Genomic DNA, 24700 nt, shown 5'->3' with positions numbered 1-24700 from the left:
CGCCACACTGTGAACCCACACCAAACAAGAATGACAAACACATTTTGGGAGAACAGCCGCACCGTAACACAACATAAACACAACAGAACAAATACCCAGCATCCCTTGCATCCCTAACTCTTCCGGGCTACAATATACACCCCCCGCTACCACCAAACCCCGCCCCCCCAACCCCGTCCACCTCAACACCCCCCCTCCCCCAACCTCCCGAATTCGAAGGTCTCAAGTTTGGCAAGTATGCCAATCGCGAACACAGTTAATGCATGTGATCGGTATTTCTATCGTCCAATTTCATCCCTAGCTTTTAGTAACATTACAAATGTTTTGTGTTTTGGAAACATTTGCATGATGTGACTGCAACTGTATCTCCATACACAGTGTGCAGCCGCTCCCCTAAACTAATCCTAATCACCTCCATTACAACAAGAAAAAGCCTTTTTTAGTATCTTATGTTTTAAGCATCGGGTATTCTCATCTCTGGAAGAAGAGGCTAAACTTGTCACACAGCGGAAGGAAGCCTGGCTGGAGCAGGCATGGTAATAGCTATGTTAACTGCTAATATAGCTTGAAAAGAATTAACCAAGAAATAAGTTCTTAGTAAAGTAAACCTTAAAAAAGTGTAGAATTAACCATGTTTCAGCAGAAAGTAAGCAGCTTTTAACAGGAAATTATAATCAGATTAATCATGTAAGAGGATAGAAACAATCCATTAATTGGCAGTGTCGATACAAAGGGTAGTATTAGTATATGATCCATACTAGAGTGATTAGGTCAGTATTGTTATTTTATGAAAATATTTTTTGTTTACAAACTTGTGTAATAAGTCCCTGGGTATGGAAAAACACTGAGGGCAAAAACCAAACAATTTTTAAATGAGTAGTTTTGGCTTTTGTTTAGTTATTGTGTAATATTGGCTTTGTTTTGCTCAAACAATTGTATGTAATAAAAGAGAATAGGGATCTAGTTTAAAAATATTGGGTTGATATTAGTAAACTGTCAATTTGGGCCAATTATTATTATCACTCTGTCAATAATTCTCCCCAAATATGTTATGATATCTGATAGGGCTTTTTTTTATTTTTTTACTTCTTGTGTGGAATCTTACCCGGTGTGCTCAGCTGTGTTCTCGCAGCCACACCCCCTCATTCACTACCTCAAATGCAATGCTGATCATCTCCAGTATGTCTCCTCTGCTTACATTCATTTGTCAAAACGTCAATTTTTTTGCCGAAAATTCCATTTTTTTTTCTGTTTGTTGCACGACTAGTCTCCGTCCGCAACACTCAGAGCGTAGGCTCATTAAAGGAGCGTGGCAAGTTTCATTTTCTGTGATTCAAATAACACGACAGAGCAGTAAAATATGGATGGATGGACAGAGATGGATGAACATAAGGAAGACAGAAAAGATATCCCTGCCAAAAAACTGTGTAAATTGACAAATAGGAGACCTCAATTAGTCAATCAATCAATGTTTATTTATATAGCCCTAAATCACAAGTGTCTCAAAGGGCTGCACAAGCCACAACCACATCCTTGATTCAGATCTCACATAAGGGCAAGGAAAAACTCACAACCCAGTGGGATGTCAATGTGAATGACAATGAAAAACCTCCCCCCGGGGGAGACCGGATGCAATGGAGGTCGAGTGGGTCTAGCATAATATTGTGAAAGTCCAGTCCATAGAGGATCTAACATAATAGTGAGAGTCCAGTCCAGACCTAATATATAAGAGAAGAAGAGCGGGCAGCAGTTTACAGCAACTTTCTGTAACATCCAGGAATAAATGTCAGCCATCTTGAAAAACGTCTTAACTATATTCTACGTGAGGGAGCCCAGAAATGTTTTTATTTAAATGTTCACAAAATTTCAGGGTTCCTCACAATGAAACCTTACAATGTATTAAATCCATAAACTTCTATAAAGTTGTATAACATTGACGAGACGCCGAGTTATTGTGATGTAGAGAAATCCCAACGTTTTCCCAGTTTTCCCAGGATATTTTCCATTATTTTGAAATGCGCATGTCAGTACTCCTCTTAGACACATCCCCTGATGTTTTTTGCTGCTTAATTAACCAAAACATTGGCACCACATGAAACATGTTGGCACAGGTCTGATGTTTCTACAAACAAAATGTGGAAAAAAAACAACCTAAAGCTTTGTCCAGCTGTTAACTGACTTTTACTATTCATGTTTAATAACTTTAACTGCAAATTAAGATTGGCTCCAAATATCAGTTATCGACCTCCTTGACTACTAATAATCGGTCGGTGTCTACTGTCTCTAGCACTCAACATTGATACATAGAAAAATTTACAGTTAATACATGTGATCGGTGTTGCTTTTGTCCGACCTCGTCCTTAATTTTTAGTAAAAATGTGCAGTGTTTTGACTGACAGGAGTGAAAACATTTGCATGACACGACTGCAGCAAACTGTCAAACATGCCATTTGCACTGCGCCATGTCCACAGAGGCGACACACAAAGCTTTGCTTATTTCAGCACAATGTTGTTTTTATTCTACTGCGCTCAGCTGTAGCCCTCCTGAGTGGGCTGAGCTTTCAGGCTGCAGCTCGAATAATAACATCTCGGTCGTCCACGTTCTTGGGCTACAACTTAATGCTGCTTGCCAAATACTGACCGATGTGTCCTGTAGTAGGACTCTTAAGAATGTAAAAATGCCCTGTCCTCGTTTTTCAGTTCTTTATCTCGTTAAGACATTTGTGGAAACAGTTTGGGAAAGGCCCTTTTGTGTTTCAACATGCTTGAAACTGAAAACTGATACCAAAAATCCCCTATTGTGCTAAAGTTACTTTTTAAAAATTATGTTCTAACAGGAATACCGGTACTTGTTTTTGAGCACCAAACATGAGAAAAAAAATCCATAATCTCCTTCATTTGCTTCAATTTGAAGAGAGGAGGTGCTTATACCTTCATTTAGGCAGCGCCGTCTCTACAGAGAGTATTGACAACTCGGTTTTAGAGTTGGTCCCAAACATTACGCTCAGTACTCACGTGAGAGGCTTTTTTAACCAATCATTTAAGAGATTGTCTGGCCATATTTTGTCCGATTGGTCAAAAGCCCCTCACGTGACTACAGGGTGCCATGTTTGGGACCAACTCTGAAACCGAGTGGTCCAAATGTTTTTTTCAAAGACATAGTACCGCCTCAGACCCGTCCCTCGCTAGATGAGGGCGCTCGGTGTATAAGCCACAGACGCATAAAACGCTTACTAAAAGCACCTTAAACGGTCAATGTTTTAGCATAAAGGCTAGATTTTGGATGGAACACTACCAATAAACACACTATTGTTGGACCTCTGACATTTATTTCAAGTTGTTTAAAAATACAAATGATACACACATTTTTTTCCATGCTGATCTCAACACCGGGCAGCACGGTGGAAGAGGGGTTAGTGCATCTGTCTCACAATACGAAGGTCCTGAGTAGTCTTGGGTTCAATCCCGGGCTCGGGATCTTTCTGTGTGGAGTTTGCATGTTCTCCCCGTGACTGCGTGGGTTCCCTCCGGGTACTCCGGCTTCCTCCCACCTCCAAAGACATGCACCTGGGGATAAGTTGATTGGCAACACTAAATTGGCCCTAGTGTGTGGATGTGAGTGTGAATGTTGTCTGTTTATCTGTGTTGGCCCTGCGATGAGGTGGCGACTTGTCCAGGGTGTACCCCGCCTTCCGCCCGATTGTAGCTGAGATAGGCTCCAGCGCCCCCCGCGACCCCAAAGGGAATAAGCGGTAGAAAATGGATGGATGAATGGATCTCAACACCGATAATTTGCTGCTTCTCAAGGCCGATACTGATAACTGAATTATATCTATTGTTTTGTTAAATAGATTCAACTGTAGTTTGTGCACGCCTGGAGGTAAGAAAGACCTCAAATAAAGGTGGATTATTTTGGGGTGGATTTGACAAAATGTTAGACTTAGATTGGTCAGATCTAGTCCTATGTAGTTTCTGTAGATTAGTCCTAATTAGAAATGTCCGATAATATCGGCCGATAAATGCTTTGAAATGTAATATCGGAAATTATCGTATCGGTTTCAACCTCCCGATTTTCCCGGGAGACTCCCGAATTTCAGTGTCCCTCCCGGAAATCTCCCGGGGCAACCATTCTTCCGAATTTCTCCCAATTTCCACCCGGACAAAATTATTGGGGGCGTGCCTTAAAGGCACTGCCTTTAGCGTCCTCTACAAGCTGTCGTCACGTCCGCTTTTCCTCCATACAAACAGCGTGCCGGCCCAGTCACATAATATATGCGGCTTTTACACACACATAAGTGAATGCAAGGCATACTTGATCAACAGCCATACAGGTCACACTGAGGGTGGCCGTATAAACAACTTTAACACTGTTGCAAATATGCGCCACGCTGTGAACCCACACCAAACAAGAATGACAAACACATTTCGGGAGAACATCCGCACCGTAACACAACATAAACACAACAGAACAAATACCCAGAACCCCTTGCAGCACTAACTCTTCCGGGACGCTACAATATACACCCCCCGCTACCACCAAACCCCCCCACCCCACCTCAACCCCCCACCCCCCACCCCCCATCTCCCGAATTCGGAGATCTTAAGGTTGGCAAGTATGCTGTAGTATACTCTGGACTGAAGCTGTGTGCCTTCATTGTTTTTGTAGCTGTTGTTTTGAGACATGTTTTAAAAAAAAAAAAAAAAAAAAAAAAAAAAAATGCACTTTGTGAAAGTAAAGTATAGTATTTCCCATAGTTGTAATGGGTATTAGGATTATCTCAGGGAGAGCATGTCCCAAATTCCAAGCTGCTGTTTTGAGGCATGTTAAAAAAAATAATGCACTTTGTGACTTCAATAATAAATTTGGCAGTGCCATGTTGGCACTTTTTTCTATAACTGGAGTTGAAGTTGTTCTCTTATTTTGGAAAATCTTGTTTTTGATTGATTAATTGAAACTTTTATTAGTAGATTGCACAGTACAGTACAGATTCCGTACAATTGACCACTAAATGGTAACACCCGAATAAGTTTTTCAACTTGTTTGAATCGGGGTCCACGTTAATCAATTCATGGTAAAGTTACATTGTTTAATGCATCCAGCGGGGCATCACAACTAATTTAGGCATAATAATGTGTTAATTCCACGACTGTATATATCGGTATCGGTTGATATCGGAATCGGTAATTAAGAGTTGGACAATATCGAATATCTGCAAAAAAGCCATTATCGGACATATCTAGTCCTAGTTAATTATAACATCACTAATTTGATAACATCACATGTCCATCAATTTGTCCTTATTTCCATCTATCAGTGTGTGTAGGAGTCTGGTGATTGCGACATATTGTTTCTTGTGGAAAATAGCGGAGGCTGGGAAGTACAAACTGTGGCTCTGGTCACGTCCGGCTGTCCAGCAATGGCAGCGTGCTGGTTGTCAAACGCAGGCTTGGGTGGGGGCGGGGTTTGGTGGTAGCAGGGGTGTATAATGTAGTCCGGAAGAGTCAGGGCTGCATGGGATTCTGGGTGTTTGTTCTGTTGTGTTTATGTTGTGTTAAGGTGCAGATGTTCTCCTGAAATGTGTGTGTCATTCTTGTTTGGTTTTGGTTCAAAGTGTGGCGCATTATTAGTAAGAGTGTTAAAGTTGTTTTATATGATCACCGTCAGTGTAACCTGTGTGGCTGTTGACCAAGTATGCCTTGCTGTCAAGTACGTGTGCAAGCAGAATATGTATGTTGTATAACAAGTGTTGTGCTGGCACGCTGTCAATACAGATTGTAGAGGGCGCCAAATGTTGTACCATCACGGCACGCCCTTAATATAGCTTTAAGGGTGAAAATCGGTGAATAATAACCTGGAGAGTTTTCTGCGAGAGGCACTGAAATCCGGAAGTCTCACGGGACAATTGGGGGGTTCAGCAAGTAAGCTGCTGAGCCGCATCAGAGTGATCAAAGAGCCGCATGCGGCTCCGGAGCCGTGGGTTGCCGACCCCTGCCTTAGTCATAGAACTTTGTACGTGACACGTGCTAATTGTTATCATGATAACTTTTAGCATTGCTAGCTTTTTTTTCAAATTTTGCATGCATACGCTTCAAAGTCCTATCATTTAATACATTCTAACTGTTGGCATGTTAACTTTAGCATTTCAGTTCAGCCTGCACTTTTCAGCAGCTTGCGCATTTCAGTGGCTTGCACAGTTAATTCACATTCATTTTATCTCATCCATCCATCCATTTTCTACCGCTTGTCCCTTTCGAGGTCGCGAGGGGTTGCATATTCTTGTTGATAATGGAGCTATTTTTTTATGTTATCAGATTTATCGGTGTGACGTCAGAAATCCTAATATCGGACCGCTAATTATCATGCACCCATTGAAAATACTATACTATGAGACATTTTGCCCCACATTTAGTTGAGCTTAGCTCTTGAATGACCACTTGTCTTAACATTTTCCTCCGCCATCTTCTCGTCAGGAGGAGGGTCGAGGCCAGGGCTTCACGGAGGGCTCCTTCCAGGGCCGCCAGCTTTTCCGCTGCGAGGACGAGTGTGGCGTGTTCGTGGCACTGGACAAGCTAGAACTGTGGGAGGATGATGATGATGACGATGATCTGAGCGAGCTGGAGGTGGACCATGTCAATCTGGTGGAAGAGGACCAGGACTACCCTCCGCTGGAGATCAACTCCCGGGTCCTGGTGCAGACCAGAGAGGGACCCGAGAGGGGCACCATCATTTTTTGTGACTTACTGCCGGGTAACGAGAGCCTGGGCTACTATGTGGGTGTTGACATGGTAAGAACTTCTCCTTCTTAAGCGTTATAGATGCTGTATGACTGAAATTTTTCTTCAAACAGTAGCCTTATAAAATATGGATTGCAGCACAATATTTTGTCAGAAAGTCATGTTATGAATTTAGGAAATTATTACATTTGTCTTCTTTTTTTTTCAATACATTTTATGACACGGTATGAGTGAAAATGCAGTCACTATGTAATCTATATTATTATTACCACTCAGATATTTCTAATAAATAAACAACTGTACAAAAAAAACATTTATTGTGCAAATAATGTAATGAAATAATTTTTCATTTTTGCCAGTTGCCCACAGCAGCTTTAAATATTGCTCATGGTGACTATTTGTGTGAATATCTATTTTGCATAACTTGACAACATAAATTAATACGAACTTAATACATACCTGCCAACTACTCCGGTTTTCCCGTAATTAGTACGGTTTTCATCAACCTATTCCTGGTTACGGTTGCAGTGATAAAAAATACGGTTTTTCATTAATTAAAAAAATAATAATTTTTTTTAAGTTTTATTCACGAAATCGCGTAACAACAATGACAATCGACACTGCTTCCCGTAACTTCCTATCGAGCCATTCCGAATGCCATGCGCGAGGCTATTTATAGCACCGCTGCCAAGCACGAGGCACCTGTTGCCATGGTTTCCAAACGAGCGAACGATCATGGAATCAGCCGGAGAAAAATCGCAAACGAGTCTTAAACCGAAAAGAAAACTGCAGTCATTCCGTGAAGAATATTCAAAAGCCTATCCGGGAATAATTATCCGTTCCAAAAAGGGTGAAAACTACGCGAATTGCACCTTGTGCAGACAAGATTTTTCGATCGGACACGGAGGAATTAGCGATGTAAAAGACCACGTTGGGACAAAAAAACACAAGTCTAATGCCGTTGCTAGCGATACAAGTGCAAAACTTTCAACGTTTTTCGGATTTTAGCCACAAAAAGGTAATGACACCAATGTTATCTATTGGAATTGTTTAGTACTGTTATACTGTTAAAAGTGTTTATACTATTTATGCTTTCAAGTCCAAGTTGAATAAATCTTGTTAAATGTTGACAGCATAACTACCAAAATACAGAAGTATGTCCTTAATATTTTTGCAGTGCTATTTCTGTTGAAAAGTTAAAATGATTACATTAGAGATGTGATGTGCCACTTTTCAAGTGTCTGATGGCTTAAATTAATTTTCATTAATTTTTCATATTTTGAATTCTTTTGAAAGGCTTACAAAAAAACTACATTTGAATTGTAATTCCATGCTATTGACAGGACTATTAATTTTAATGAAGTTAGCCTACCATGTTTACAGTATGATAATTGTGATAGAAATGTGAATTTTAGGCACAGAATATTTTTTACAATTGAACAAGGCAGTAGATTATACAAGCTTGGACAGAAAGTTAATAATGACACCAATTTTTTTTTTAATTGAATTGTTTAGTACTGTTTTACCATTTGTTTACTGTAAAAAGTGTTTATACTGTTTATACTTTCAATTAACAAATTGAAGTCTTGTGAAAGGTTGACAGGATAACTGGCATTAACTGTCAAAATAATTTCAAACTATTGAAGTTAGCTTACAGAATAAACATGTCAATCAACCCATATGATTTTTGCTGTAATATTTTTGTTTTGAAAAGTCACTGTGACTGATAGAAAAGTGATGGTTTTAGCAACATTTTAACCTGTCTGAATGCTAATAATCATTTTGCGTCGGGGCCCTGAACCCCCCACCAGGACTTTGTCCTGGACCTACCGGGGCCTGCGGCCCCTGGACCCTGGCTACTAGGTTTTTCTGATTTCAAAAGTTGGCAGGTATGTTAATACATTATTTGGACAAAAACTTGGCAATCTGAAAATAACAAGTTCCAATCGAGGCCAAAGTAATGCAGGAAAAATATAAAATGTGTTTTAGTTGTTTAACATTTTTAGTTCGAAAATATTTCTGAATATGTTTTCTTTTTTTATGACAAACTCTCTTGTGCTATTATTATAAAATATATAATAATATATGTTCAAATTTACCCTCAAAAAAGGCCTTACATCTATCAAACTAAATAAATGCCCCTAGATCAGGCGTGTCAAACCTGTTTTCATTGTAAGCCACATCGCAGTTATTTTAGCCCTCAGAGGGCCAATTGTAACAGTGAAAAATATATTTGTGTGTGTGTGTGTGTATTATTTATTTATTTATTTATTTATTTATATATATATATATATATATATATATATATATATATATATATATATATATATATATATGTGTGTATATATATATGTATATATATATATGTATATATATATGTATATATATATATATGTATATATATATATGTATGTATATATATATATATATATATATATATATATATATATATATATATATAACCACATGTATATAATTGACTATGCATTTGATTATGTAATTTTTACGTACGCTGTAAAAAAAATCTTTAGATTTAACTGTAAAAAAACTGTCAGCTCACTCGCCAGAATTTCACAGTAGAATTTGTGGTGGATTTTTACAGCATATAACTGTAAATTGAAAGGAAAAACAGTACCACTGTTTGTTTACGGTAAAATTAATGCAACAGAGCTCCCAGTTTTTTTTAACCGTAAAATCAACAGTTGTTATTTTTGAAGTGTTTTACTGGAAAAATGGTACCTAAAGAATCGCCGGAATTCTATCTTTAACTCTATTGTCATTTTCACAGTGTACAATTTGATGGATAACTTGCTTGGATATCAAAGGTCAAGCAGGTATTTACGTAATTTTATTTTTATTTTAACAAACATTTTTATTGGTAAATATGATAAAATACTATTTTGTTGCAGTATTAGATGATAATAAAGTTCAAAAGAGATGCAATTGTATGCAGTACATGTATTTTTTTTAATGTCAAAATTTGGAAAGAAGAAATACATTTAGGAAGAAAAGATAAAATACTTTATTAATGCAAATGAGTTCCAGGCTTTCGCGGCCCACATAAAATGATGTAGTGGGCCAGATCTGGCTCCCGGGCCTTGAGTTTGATACGTGTCCTAGATTTTAATAATAATAATATTTAACTAAAAATAATATTAAAAAATTACAACTGTCACACAATATTTTTCAAAATTATAGCAAGAAACATTCATTTTAAAGCATATTCGACCGAAGATATTCTAGGAAAATCTAGGATTTTCTTCTTTGAATTATCATTATTTTTTACCTTGGTCATAAATATCAGCTACTCTGTCATTGCCTTTTTTATGGCCGTTCTTTTAAGTGTTAAGTGAATATCTTCTTGTTGCCAAGGATAAGCGTATCAGCTGGTATCTATGACTACTGTTGTCAGGTCGGGAGTGGTGTTGTGGTCGTAGGGAGATTGGAGCATGCATCGGAGGCATTTGACTGCTGACTGTTGGCGGCGGCGGCAGCAGCAGCAGCGAGCTGACGGCCCACGCTGCGCATCGCATCCGCCCACACAAAGACGAAGAGGCGGTCACATAGGGAGTGAGGTGAAGTCTCCGAGTGGTATGACCCAGCGGCGTGGCGAGGGGCCAGCAGGCAGCTAATTGGAGCCCGCTGCCCTGCCTCCCCCTGCACCCCAGCCTCGCATTGGTGGCCTCACGCCGCCGGAGCGCCATCCTGGATTGCAACTCGCGGGGAAGAATAGCCTATTTGTACTTGCGGCGGGATTAGCGCGTGCTAAGGAGGATCTGAATCAGAGGGGCTGTTCATGTTGGGGACGATGAGCAACTGGGTTATCACTGTGCAGAGAGTCGAGCTCAAGCGCGTTAGATAAGGTCACCTGGGGAGGGTTACGTACTTCTAATGGCTCCGACTCTTACAGGACAATCCTATCGGCGAGTGGGACGGAATGTTTGATGGGAAGCTGCTGTGTAACTTTGCCAGTTTGGAGCACACTAAACTTGTCCCCATCTGTGACGTAATGCCAGGTGAGCCAACCCCCTTTTTGTCGCCTATCTTGAACATTTTCCTTGACCTTCCTTGCAAGGGTTCTTCTGAGTTTGCGTTAAACAGAGAGCCTTTTGTGTTGACGCCTCTCTTGTTTTTCCAGGCAAAAATACTCAGGCTCTTTGTTCGCCATGTTGGCATATTGATGTGTTTATGCTGTTTGCAAGGAAATGTAGAATGCTGCCATAACTGTTGATGGTTTATATCTCTCGCCTTCAGTTGATAAGTAGACAGGCTGCAGACTTGCTGCCATGTAAAGCTACTTTTTAAATCCCTCTGTCAATTATTTCTCTACTCCGCACAAGAACATTATACAAAATGTACATGACCTGCACTTAAAAAGAAGACACAGAACCCCCTGTAAGTAAAATGCTTCAGTTCAGTTGGTTTGGCTGTGAGGAAACCAGAAGCCTGACTGATAAAACGTAAAGTATTCATACGGGCTGTGTATCTTACACATTATACACCTGTACAACTTGTTGTGCACATTAGCCTAACGTCAGTGGCACCTCTAACATTTCTGGTGTTTGTCTTGGGCTGCACAGAATATTCCATGCAGGACCAAAGGCTGCAAAAACACAGTTTTGCTCCCAGAAGCAACAGCAACGACAGGTCGTCTGGCCAAAGCAAACCAAAGAGCAAAGGTACGACAAAACAGACGCACAGAGTGTTTTTTTGTCCTTTTAGGTGCTTTTTCTCCATCTGGTTGTAACCTTGCAAATGTACACAAATCTAAACTCCACATTGTGGGTCACTTCCTGAACAGAAGATGATGTAACAAAGTACATGATATTAAAATATAGCGCATTACCATATTGATGGAAAGTCTTTTTAAATTAGCCTCATGGTAACAAAGCACCCTTGGCTACTAAATCAAAATACAGTGGAACCTCTAAGACAGGGCTATTCAACTAAATTGTTCCAGGGGCCACATTTCCAAAGAACTATGATTTGGGGGAAAGGGGGGCCAGACTTCTTTCTTCACTGATATTGTTATTTTGAGCTTTCTCTATACTGGACATTTGTTTTTCGTCTATTTAATTTGTCTGAATTACAAATTGCAGAAAAAATAGCCCTATTTTTCAAAGCACAAGTGTCAAATGCAGTATATTCTGGCTATTATGAGGTTAAAATATCCATTTTTAGTGTTTTTATAATATTAAGTTTGCTGCAAAAATTTTAGTCTGTCTTTGAACTGAACTCAGGGCGGCTGCTCTGGTGTCATTACCTGGCTGGATTTTGGCCCCAGTCCTCCAGTTGAATAACCCTGCTCTAACAGTCATACTAGAGTAAAAATCCCCGTCAACTCTAAAACACATGCGTGATATAAAAAATATTTATCCCTCTTTTAGAATAAGTGTTACACAAAAGCCACGAAATACCAAACAACAAGCAAAACGTGCCGTTTTATGCTTAATGCTTGCTAAACAAAACCCTTGTGCTCTTATGGCTGACCATCTATGATTGAAGTTCCATCTTTTGGAAAGAATATTGGGAAAAAAGCAAGAAAAAAAGCCAAAGAAAAAGCAAAACACGCTGATGTAATCTTCTTATGCTTGCCAAATTGCATGTTTGCCGTAGGTATCATGTGGGACGTCATACCAAAACTCGGTTCCTTAATTGCAGTGGTGCTAACATAAGCGGGGAGTAAACAGACCGGAAAAAAGATGTACCGTATTTTCCAGACAATAGAGCGCACCGGTATATAGGACGCACCCACTGAATTTTAGGGAAAATAAAAAAATGTCCACATATTGGCCACAGATATAAACGTTGCGAAATGAATATTCACACAGAAAGATTCTGTAAATGTTTGTTTACATATCTTAATTGTTTCCAAACTACCTGTCACATGGCAGTAAAACGGCTCATAAAACAAAACACAAGTCATTGTCATGGGCCCACAAGCTGTGGAAGATAGCTCTCCAATCAGAAACGGACTCAATAACTCCATGGTGACGTTTTGGTAAATTTACTGAGGATTTTGTGAAAGTCAAACAATCCAAAAAGAATGCTTTTGTAAATTAATAATACTGACACAGACACTTGTAAACATATTAGCATATTCGCTAATGCTAACGTCGCCAGGGTCATTACATTACGATAGCACGTGCTAGGGTTGTTCGGTATTGATTGAAATCGGTACTATACTGCCTTTCAAAAGTACCGGTACCGTTCCTTCATCTGAATGCCCGCTGTGTGGCAGTGACTAGAGAGCCGAGGCGCATGATGTTGAGTGTGTCAAAACGCACACACAAAGTGCATATAAGCTATAACATCTTGGGGAGGAGGAATGGCAAAAATTGACAATTCTACTGGTTAATAAAGAGGGTGCGTGAAGCGCAATATGGATATATTTGGGCTTCAAAACTAACGGTAAAGGTGACGCTTTAAACAAGGAAGCGCCGCGCTTCAAGTGTTGCTCTAAAACACACCTCGCCAAATGTGGCGATTTAGTATTACCACTTTTGCTTCAAACTAGGTAAGCATTTTTAATAATAAGCATTCAGAACTGCACAAGGAGTTTAAAGAGTGACCCGGTATTAATGTAGTTGTTACACCTGTCCTGCTGTTCGCCTCCGGTGCAGACCGCACTAGAGGAGCACAGGGGAGACTTGATGTTTTCGTCTGGTTAACACACTTCACTTTACCCGTTAATGGGTCTGCTATGCTTCACTCTCAGGTCAGAATGACGAGGCCGCCGATTTGTGACAATCTAGTTGCTTTATTGTTAGTTTTGCAGGTCACAACCAGACCCGCTCATCACTCGCAGCGCTACCTCTCTCTCTCTTTACTCACCCACTCACTGACTTCACTCAGTCAACACGTTGCCATTCTCTTAAACACACATACGCTACGCTCATGAGTTAACCAGCTCCTCTGCTGTGCACATTTAGATACATAACATGAAGATACGTTAGCTGCTTGGATTGATGCCAAATATTAGCGGAGTTAAAACTGCCCAATTAGCAGTCAACTAATGCAAGTGAAATGACTATATTTTGTAAAAAATTGCTATAATTTTATCTGTGTACATTTATCCATAGTTTTTTTTTTAGTACTTACTAATAATTGTATTTTCCTTAAAGCACAGACCAGGGTGGCAACCATAAATCATGAAAAATGTAATATAGTGTAAATAAAGCTTTTTATTATATTCTAACCTAATCCTTGATTATGGCAGACTCTGCGTAAAAAGGAAAATTGTAAATTGTTCTTTTAGTGCAACAAAAAAATTGGACACATTTTTATTTTATATTGTAACCTTCTAAAATTGTTCTTTGAGTGCAATCTGAAACATATGTTTATTGTATTGTAAGATTTTCTGTTAAAATAAAGCCAATAGTGAAATTTTTTGTAGTTCCCTGTATTTTGAAAAGTATCAAAGTATCGATATACATTTTTGCACCAGTATCCGGTACCAAATTATTGGTATCGGGACAACCCTAGCACGTACAAATATGCATGAAAATACTCCTACGGACATCACACATGGTACGGTTTAGTGAGTAAAATTTGTTTTCGTTATACTTTAAAACTTACAAACGTTGCTTGGAATTGTGAATAAGGAATCTATACGAGTATAAACGCTATAGATGGCTAGAAGACTGAATGGCACTGGAGAGCAGTAAATGGAAGGACACTGCAGCACCTGCAGTGAGCACATTTGTCCAAAAGATGGCACCAGAGCAAAAACAAAAAAACACTTTCTCAGTGTATTTGCTTTTTAAAAAAAAATTTTTATATAAACTTTTTGTATTATGGCCGACGGCGAAGAATCCAAAATTATCTGCAGTTTTATAAACCACAGTGTAGGAAAAAAGTAGCGGCTTATAGTCGGGAATTTACGGTAGCTATAGATGTGATAAAACACTGAAGTACACAGATCCAGACAGAGACAAAGAACGTTTGGTGCCCCTTTTAGATTGTATTGCCGTTCTTAACATGCCAACACTATTGTTTGTGACAGCTGCGTTATTTACGTATATTACTAACCCAGTAACGTTTACTAGTAACGAGTAGTCTAATTAATTATGTTACAATGCCGTTGCAGATACGTTTGATGTAATGTGGCACGCTACTTTAGATGGGGTTGTATGTCAACATGACAGTGTCAGAAGCACAGCAAATTCAATGCAGGAAGTAACTTTTACTAATGAAAGCAACAAGAAGCACCACACTAAAATGAACTTGATATAAAATAGAAGGCGGCATCATCACACAGCAAACATGTAATACACGTATACATACACACTACTGCCACTACGAGGGAATAATGAACAAGAAATCAATGATCAAAGTGACAAGCTTGCCATCACAAGAAGATATGACAGCACATTCAATCTTTTCATTAACCAGAGGTAACATACTCCAATGAAAAGACTCAACAGATCTGCCGTCACTGAGCTCAAAGCCTGCTTCAGACGTCACTTGGCAACAGCACTGCCTTTTAAAGACACACACACATTTTGCTCTCATTAAATGTAAACAAAAAAGTAAGTAAATGATACCCATCCCTATTAATTACTTATTATCCATCCTTTTGTATAAGTACATTGGATTTATAAAGGGGCAGCAAAGTGGTGCAGTGGTTAGCGCTCGTGCCTTACGGCGACAAGGTCCCAGGTTTGATTTTGTGTAGTTTGCATGTTCTCCCTGTGACTGCGTGGGTTCTCGCCAGGTACTTCAGCTTCCTCCCGCCGCCAAAGACATGCACCTGGGAATACTGTGGGCTGATTGGCAACACTAAATTGGCCCTAGTGTGTGAATGTGGGTGTGAATGCTTGTCTTTCTTGTGTCTTGTGTTGGCCCTGCGATGAAGTGGTGACCTGCCTTCCGCCCGAGTGCAGCTGGGATTGGCTTAGTCTTAGGCTTGCAGACGTAGTCCTTTGATGCTGTGAGCTATGCTGCGATGTCATGCATGACGTCATCAATAACCTTAGTTCCGTCTTCTGGAGTAAGTTTCAGGAAGGTAACACAAATCTGAAGAATGATCAGTTAATCCTTAGATAGTCGTGGAACTAAACTTGTGTATCTGGTTTCGGGATGTCTCGTGTAAGGTCAACCATGACCTTACATCCATCTTTTTTGGAAGTGTCGCACGAGAGCCACAATAAGTAACAACAAAGAAAACACAAAACACCCTCTAAGAATGAATACAGTAATCTTTCCTTTATCACTGTTAATCATTTTCTGACATGACCGCAATAAATAAATCTACGCTAAGCAGGAATCATTATTTTCATACCTAGAGCATAGAAAAACTGTTTACTGCCCTTTAAATATTTTTGAACATTAATCCAATAGAGTGATGCTGCCTGAATTAGTGGCCACTATACAGACATCATAGCGCCCTCGTTTATTAGTTTGGTCCCATCTCGCTGCCAATACTATTCTAGTATTGATATTTTTGCTTATATAGCCAGTTTTATTCTTTAAAATGCCAAATTTGGTGTAAAATGTTGTAGAATATGTAAAAAAAAAAATAAAAATAAAAAAAGGGACATGGCGAGCGACGACTGTGATTTGGACTGACGTCTCATATGATGTGACACATTTAGAGATATTTTCCTACAGGTTCCCATATGTGTGCACATTTTGAATTGTGCAACTTTCAATTTCAGAGGTTCCACTGTATGATAATTTTCTGCTGCATCTCCAATGGTTTAATATACACATGACATGCATGCGTCATACTGTACTTGTTTTGTGTGTTCCTGACGATTAACAATCATGTGATTTTTATTCTAATCATCTGCTGTCACAACAACACAAACACAATCATGTACACCAGTGCAACACATGCACACACGCACACTAAGACACGCGCACTTCTTTATGCATTATGCGTGTGCTCTTGTGTGTTATTTCCAGGGTTAGCTCATCAGTGCGGCAGTAGGAGCAAGTCTGAGTTTTACTATACTTTAAATGGCAGCTCTATTGACCCCCCAGTCCAGTCCAAATCCAAAAGCACATGGTACATTGACGAAGGTAACACGCGGCCACTCGTGGGACGCCGTCCCACTATCTCGCTGGCGGGCTCCTGTTTCCAACGAGCACCTGTTTCTTAATATGTAAAAATGTATTCAGAATTGTTTATCTGATGAGGTTAAGGTATAAAGGCCATGAACTTTAATGCTCGATTTGTCACAGTAGCTTGCCAGCAGTCTCGTCCCTCATCACCATTCGTTGCGTCACATCCCACTTGTGCTGTGTAACCGGTGTTGACTAAAGGCTTTTATTAATGCTGGAAATTAACACAGTTGGGAGATTTCAAAGGATTCTGTGTGAAAATATTTGCTCGTCAAAAGCCTTAATAAAGTCTGAGGTCTTTTCTGTTTTTTATTTCACATTGGTGCTGGAATGTAAATGTAGTTTCTCGTATATTACCGTATTATCACGAGTATTCCACTTCCCATGTCATGTCATTATATCATGTGCCACTTGTGAAGAATTGTATTTTTATTTCTGTCACCAACTGTGTAGCCTCAGTGTGGAAACTGTTTTATTTTGAAGAGTTCATGTATAGTTCAGGGAAGCTTTTGCATCAATTCTTGTTGACGTTAGAATACACACCAGTCAGGAATGACTCACAAACCAAGTGGTGACTTTCCTCAGGCACTGACTTGGATTATGCATCCAAAAATCTGGCTTGTATTAAAGCATCTGTGCTACATGTTGAGAAAATCGATGTTGTGATTCAAATTTTGATGTAAAATAGGCTTAAATTTGGAGTTTAATTGTACATAGTCCACTCAAAAAATAATTTAAATGTCTACATACTGTAAGTGTTCCCAATTAACGCCTCTATTCGATTGAACCTAAGTATCCTACAGTCGTGGTACGCTTAGTCTTCAGAAGTCTCCAGGCATTAACAGCTGTTGCTGTAGGAATCCTCCTAAAGTATCATGATTAGTTAGTATCCGGCAGCTTTACAATGTCTGTGTTACACTTGCCATATTGTTATTTTATAATGAACACATCAGTGGTATTAATGCTGGCTAAGCAGCTTCTTCAACATTGGCTCTGATTCTGCAGCGTTACTCTTTCATAAACATCCAAAAGTTCCAAGTTCTAATGGTCTTTGGATGATTATTAAAGTTAAAGTTAGTTTGTAATTATGGCTGAAAGACTGTCTGATGATATAAAAGTGTTTTGTATCCGTCGATATCGATAATTATTTATATTTTTATGACTTATTGAAAATAGGGACTAGGAGAAAATTAATTAAAGGTAAACATTTTTATTTCAAATGTAACCTTCCTCTGATAATAATCCCCTCAGCTATCAAGGTAGAAAGGAAATGAAATGTTAACACAAGCATGGAACACACTCAAACAATGTCAACGATATTCTAAAATTACATTGAATACTTAACAATAACCTCCTAAATTTAAGGTGCAAAAATAAGGAACATGTAAGAAATACTAAATAAAGTGTAACAAAATGGTGCAAAGTGTGAAAATGTAAACATAGAGAAACCTGAGAAGAACGACCAGTATTTAAAAAAAATCTAAACTAGATTTTGTGATTTAAAAAATTTTTTTTTTTGACAATCTGAACTCAAGATGCAGCACTATTTAGTATTCAGTTCCGTATTTAGCCAGGAAGTTACAGCTTTGCTCAAAGGTGGTGTGGTATTACCGGTATTACCAAGCGCCTTGCATAATTTCGAGACCACATTGGTCTGACTACGGTCCGTTTAAAAAAAAATCCCAAAAAACTGCCATGCTGTCGAGATGACTTTATGTATGTACATATACAGTCGTAGTCAAAAGTTTACATACATTTGTAAAGAACATAATGTCATGGCTGTCTTGAGTTTCCAATAATTTCTGCAACTCTTATTTGTTTGTGATAGAGTGATTGGAGCACATACTTGTTGGTCACAAAAAACATTCATGAAGTTTGGGTCTTTTATGAATTTATTATGGGTCTACTGAAAATGTGACCAAATCTGCTGGGTCAAAAGTATACATACAACAATGTGAATATTTGGTTACATGTCCCTTGGCAAGTTTCACTGCAATAAGGCGCTTTTGGTAGCCATCCACAAGCTTTTGGTTGAAATTTTCACCACTCCTCTTGACAAAATTGGTGCAGTTCAGCTATATTTGTTGGTTTTCTGACATGAACTTGTTTCTTCAGCATTGTTCACACGTTTAAGTCAGGACTTTGAGAAGGCCATTCTAAAACCTTAATTCTAGCCTGATTTAGCCATTCTTTTACCACTTTTGACGTGTGATTGGGGTCATTGTCCTGTTGGAAGACCCAACTGCGCCCAAGCCCCAACCTCCGGGCTAATGATTTAAGGTTGTCCTGAAAAACTTGGAGGTAATCCTCCTTTTCCATTGTCCCATTTACTCTCTGTAAAGCACCAGTTCCATAGGCAGCAAAACAGCCCCAGAGCATAATACTACCACCTCCATGCTTGACGGTAGGAATGGTGCTCCTGGGATTAAAGGCCTCACCTTTTGTTCTCCAAACATATTGCTGGGTATTGTGGCCAAACGGCTCAACTTTTGTTTCATCTGACCACAGAACTTGGAGCAAGGGGCTTCCTTCTTCCATGTTAGCCTCTCAGTCCATGGCGATGCAAAACACGCCTGACTGTGGATACTGACACCTGTGTTCCAGCAGCTTCCAATTCATTGCAGACCTGCTTTTTGGTGGTTCTCGGTTGACTCTTGATCATTCTGACCAGTTCTCTCAGCTTGCGTTTTCTTCCTGATCGTGGCAGTGACAAAACTGTGCCATGCACTTTATACTTACGAACAATTGTCTGCACAGTTGCTCTTGGGACCTTAAGCTGCTTTGATATGGCTCCAAGTGACTTTCCTGACTTGTTCAAGTCAATGATTTGTTTTTCAGATCTGTGCTTAGTTCCTTTGAATTTCCCATTGTCGCGTTTGTAACCGAGTCTAAAGACAGCATCACATGAGCCCTATTTAAATGGGCTGAGAGAAGTCACCAGGTGTCGTCAATCATAATCACTCACATGAAGTTAAGAGGCCATGCCGTGAAGCTAATTTGATTTAAATTGTAACTTTTCTACATCACCAACATTGATAATGTATGTTGCTGTATGTATACTTTTGACCCAGCAGATTTGGTCACATTTTCAGTAGACCCATATTAAATTCATAAAAGAACCAAACTTCATGAATGTCTTTTGTGACAAACAAGTATGTGCTCCAATCACTCTATCACAAAAAAATAAGAGTTGTAGAAATTATTGGAAACTCAAGACAGCCATGACATTATGTCCTTCACAAAGATCTAAATACACAGACATCGTTTCCGCTCAGACGCTGCAATAGAATACAATAGTTGGCGTGTAGTGGGCTGGGATATCTTTAATAATGCACACATATTGAAAGTGCAATTTCAATGTGCATTTACCGTATTTTTCGGACTATAAGTCGCAGTTTTTTTCATAGTTTGGCCGGGGGTGCGACTTATACTCAGGAGCGACATATGTGTGAAATTAGTAACACATTACCGTAAAAATATCAAATAATATTATTTAGCTCATTCACGTAAGAGACTAGACCAGTGATCCTCAACAGGCGGACCGCGGTCCATGTCCGGACCCAGCGACGTGTCCGTCCGGACCCAGCACGAATTATAGTAAAAAAAAAAATTAAAAAAAAAAAAAAATAATTTTAATTTTTTTTTTTTAATTATTATAATTATCCATCCATTTTCTTCCGCTTATCCGAGGTCGGGTCGCGGGGGCAGCAGCTTAAGCAGGGAAGCCCAGACTTCCCTATCCCCAGCCACCTCGTCCAGCTCCTCCCGGGGGATCCCGAGGCGTTCCCAGGCCAGCCGGGAGACATAGTCTTCCCAGCGTGCCCTGGGTCTTCCCCGTGGCCTCCTACCGGTCGGACGTGCCCGAAACACCTTCCTAGGGAGGCGTTCGGGTGGCATCCTGACCAGATGCCCGAACCACCTCATCTGGCTTCTCTCGATGTGGAGGAGCGCGGCTTTACTTTGAGCTCCCCTCGAATGACAGAGCTTCTCACCCTATCTCTAAGGGAGAGCCCCGCCACTCGGCGGAGGAAACTCATTTCGGCCGCTTGTACCCGTGATCTTGTCCTTTCGGTCATGACCCAAAGCTCATGACCATAGGTGAGGATGGGAACGTATATCGACCGGTAAATCGAGAGCTTTGCCTTCCGGCTCAGCTCCTTCTTCACCACAACGGATCGATACAGCGTCCGCATTACTGATGACGCCGCACAGATCCGCCTGTCGATCTCACGATCCACTCTTCCCCCACTCGTGAACAAGACTCCGAGGTACTTGAACTCCTCCACTTGGGGCAAGATCTCCTCCCCAACCCGGAGATGGCACTCCACCCTTTTCCGGGAGAGAACCATGGACTCGGACTTGGAGGTGCTGATTCCCATCCCAGTCGCGTCACACTCGGCTGCGAACCGATCCAGTGAGAGCTGAAGATCTTGGCCGGAGGAAGCCATCAGGACCACATCATCTGCAAATAGCAGAGACCTAATCCTGCAGCCACCAAACCAGATACCCTCAACGCCCTGACTGCGCCTAGAAATTCTGTCCATAAAGGTTATGAACAGAATCGGTGACAAAGGGCAGCCTTGGCGGAGTCCAACCCTCACTGGAAACGTGTCCGACTTACTGCCGGCAATGCGGACCAAGCTCTGACACTGATTATACAGGGAGCGATAATAAGTCCACAATAAGTCCGTTACCCCATACTCTCTGAGCACTCCCCACAGGACTTCCCGGGGTACACGGTCGAATGCCTTCTCCAAGTCCACAAAGCACATGTAGACTGGTTGGGCAAACTCCCATGCACCCTCAAGGACCCTGCCGAGAGTATAGAGCTGGTCCACAGTTCCACGACCAGGACGAAAACCACACTGTTCCTCCTGAATCCGAGGTTCGACTATCCGGCGTAACCTCCTCTCCAGTACACCTGAATAGACCTTACCGGGAAGGCTGAGGAGTGTGATCCCACGATAGTTGGAACACACCCTCCGGTTCCCCTTCTTAAAGAGAGGAACCACCACCCCGGTCTGCCAATCCAGAGGTACCGCCCCCGATGTCCACGCGATGTTGCAGAGTCTTGTCAACCAAGACAGCCCCACAACATCCAGAGCCTTAAGGAACTCCGGGCGGATCTCATCCACCCCCGGGGCCTTCCCACCGAGGAGCTTTTTAACTACCTCGGCAACCTCAGCCCCAGAAATAGGAGAGCCCACCACAGATTATAATTATTATAATTATAATTATTATAAAAAAATATAATAATTGTATTCATCTGTGAGTTATCGCTAGCGCAAGTCAACGTTCTTCGTTGTTTTTAATCAAATATCTTCACGTTTCGTTTACACTTCTCGTGTCTCACTCACTCCGTCTCTCTCTCTCTCTCTCTCTCTCTCTCTCTCAGAGAGAGAGACGGAGTGAGAGCGAGAGAACGCCACTCTGATTGGCTAATTCCGGGGTATGGGTTGTCATCTCTATCACAACGACGCGCTGATAGGCTGTTACCACCTGGGTCATACACATGTGCAGTGCACAGTGCATGGAACCTTTCGCTGCAGGCACACAGTTGTCTCGTATCGCTACTTCGCTAACTGTTCACTCGTCAGTCTCTGAATGTGAATCAAATCACAATGGCATGCTCCAAGTTGGCTCAGGCTGGTAAAAGAAAGGTGGACAGGGAAAACCGACGTTTCAAGGAAGAATGGACAGAGCAATATGTTTCATCCTACCTACTGCAAGTACCAGATCAATGTGTCTAATATGCAACAGTACTGTTGCTCTGGTGAAAAGTGAAAATCTGAAACGTCACTATCTGAAAGAGCACCGCAAATTTGAAGAGACATTTCCTCATGATTCAGAGCTAAGAAAAAAAAAGAAATCACGAGGCTGAAAAAGTCATATGAAACATCAAGCAAGATTTTTGTTAAATCTATGACACAACAACAAATAGCAACAGAGCAGTAACATGCGGTGAGGTTGATGGCTGGTGAGGCACTGACTTCATCACAGTCAGATTTACAAACATATGAACCCTAAAGAGTATCTTATTCACCATTTGATTGGCAGCAGTTAACGGGTTATGTTTAAAAGTTCATACCAGCATTCTTCCCTGCTTGGCACTCAGCATCAAGGCTTGGAATTGGGGGTTAAATCACCAAAAATGATTCTCGGGCGCAGCGCCACTGTTGCCCACTGCTCCCCTCACCTCCCAAGGGGTGATCAAGGGATGGGTCAAATGCAGAGGACAAATGTTTTCAAAGTTCTTATTTATTTTTGTTTCAAAGAAAATATTTCATGTATTTTATTGGATATTTATTTTATTTTTGTTAATTTTAAGAAAATGTTAAACTACCTACCTCCTGCTACTATATAAGCTTGACCGATAATAAACGGACCCAGCCTGTTTAAAAAAAAACATTTGTGGACCTTCAAGATTTGTCCTTGAGGACCCCTGGACTAGACGTATAAGATTTCGTGGGATTTAGCGATTAGGAGTGACAGATTGTTTGGTAAACGTATAGCATGTTCTATATGTTATAGTTATTTGAATGACTCTTACCATAATATGTTACGTTAACACACCAGGCACGTTCTCAGTTGGTTATTTATGCCTCATATAACGTACACTTATTCAGCCTGTTGTTCACTATTCTTTATTTATTTTAAATTGCCTTTCAAATGTCTATTCTTGGTATTGGGTTTTATCAAATAAATTTCCCCCAAAAATGCGACTTATGTTTTTTTCCTTCTTTATTATGCATTTTCGGCCGGTGCGACTTATACTCCGAAAAATATGGTATTAGAAAAAATAAACAAAGGTTATGGCAAGCAAAAACATATTTTGTTTATTTCAACTATTTTTCGTAAAATATGCATTAAGGCCATAAAGTTTGTTTTATCTGATTTACATGATTAATCAAACAAACTAATAAATAGTTTACTTGATTACTAAAACAATCATGGGCAAGTGTGTAGTTTTGCAGTCTTCCTGCAGATGGTGTTGAAAATAGTGCAGACAGGCTTCTTTCTTATAGTTGTGTTTGTCGTCTATTTTGTCTATTTAATTGCAATCTTTTTGCACATTAATACATTTTACTTCTTGTTTCTGTCCGTCAGTTGGGGAGGACCCAGCAAAGTCACTCACTGAAACCCCCCCTGACTTCAACCAGTCGTCCCCGCCCACCAGGGTCCCGCCGCCCGCCTCGCTGGCCAGCGACAACAAGTTCCACTCTCTGCCCTTCAGCCTGAACCGCAAGAGTGGGCCACTTGACAACATGAGTCAGGGCCCGCTCTCCCTGTCCGTTCAGTCGGTGATGGGAGAGCAGGCCGAGGCCCCGTCGCCCGCCGCCCCTCCCTCACCGCGGCCTTCGACGCCGCCCCGAGGGCAGCCGGGTCTGGAGGTGGGCTCCCTGGTGGAAGTGAAGGAGAATCCCCCTTTGTGTGGCGTCATCCGCTGGGTGGGTTTGCCTCCTGGTCTGATGGAGCCTCTGGCTGGGCTGGAGCTGGTGAGAGCACACAGCGACAATAACGCGGGATGTATGGTGGATGCTTTGCTAAGTGCTCGTACTACTTTGTTTTCCAGGATGAAGAGTGCCAAGGTTGCACTGACGGCACCTTTAAAGGTACGCGCTACTTCAACTGCCCGCCTAAAAAAGCCCTGTTTGTGAAGCTCAAGTGCTGCCGGCCCGACTCCCGCTTCCCATCGTCACACCATTCCTCCAACCCCATTGAACGCTGCAACTCCATCGGTGAGTGTGCCACACACCTGCGACACAAAGTCCATCTTTTGATCTGCTGAGGGTTTTGAACTTACAACTACTCTGGTTTAAATATAATTATTTTCTGAATGTTTTTGACAGTAAAATTAAATTGTATCAGTGGCTACTGCTAGTATTTCCAGAAAAGG

General features: G+C 40.7%; 1 protein-coding gene across 2 annotated transcripts in view; it reads left to right on the top strand.

Annotated features, from left to right (window-relative positions):
- The window catches only part of cyld (cylindromatosis (turban tumor syndrome)), a 56631-nt gene that overhangs the window by 11273 nt on the left and 20658 nt on the right, over positions 1-24700 (top strand). Inside the window, exons 3-8 of one of the 2 annotated variants that reach the window (XM_061964552.2) lie at positions 6472-6786; positions 10646-10751; positions 11316-11414; positions 16645-16761; positions 23911-24299; positions 24377-24542. In XM_061964552.2, coding sequence (XP_061820536.1) covers positions 6472-6786; positions 10646-10751; positions 11316-11414; positions 16645-16761; positions 23911-24299; positions 24377-24542 — 1192 coding nt within the window. The remainder of the gene's footprint in view (positions 1-6471; positions 6787-10645; positions 10752-11315; positions 11415-16644; positions 16762-23910; positions 24300-24376; positions 24543-24700) is intronic. The other variant, XM_061964553.2, reaches the window with a different exon arrangement.

This window comes from Nerophis lumbriciformis, linkage group LG06, assembly GCF_033978685.3.
Source record: "Nerophis lumbriciformis linkage group LG06, RoL_Nlum_v2.1, whole genome shotgun sequence".
Taxonomy (NCBI): domain Eukaryota; kingdom Metazoa; phylum Chordata; class Actinopteri; order Syngnathiformes; family Syngnathidae; genus Nerophis; species Nerophis lumbriciformis.
This window is presented reverse-complemented; position numbering and strand designations above follow the sequence as displayed.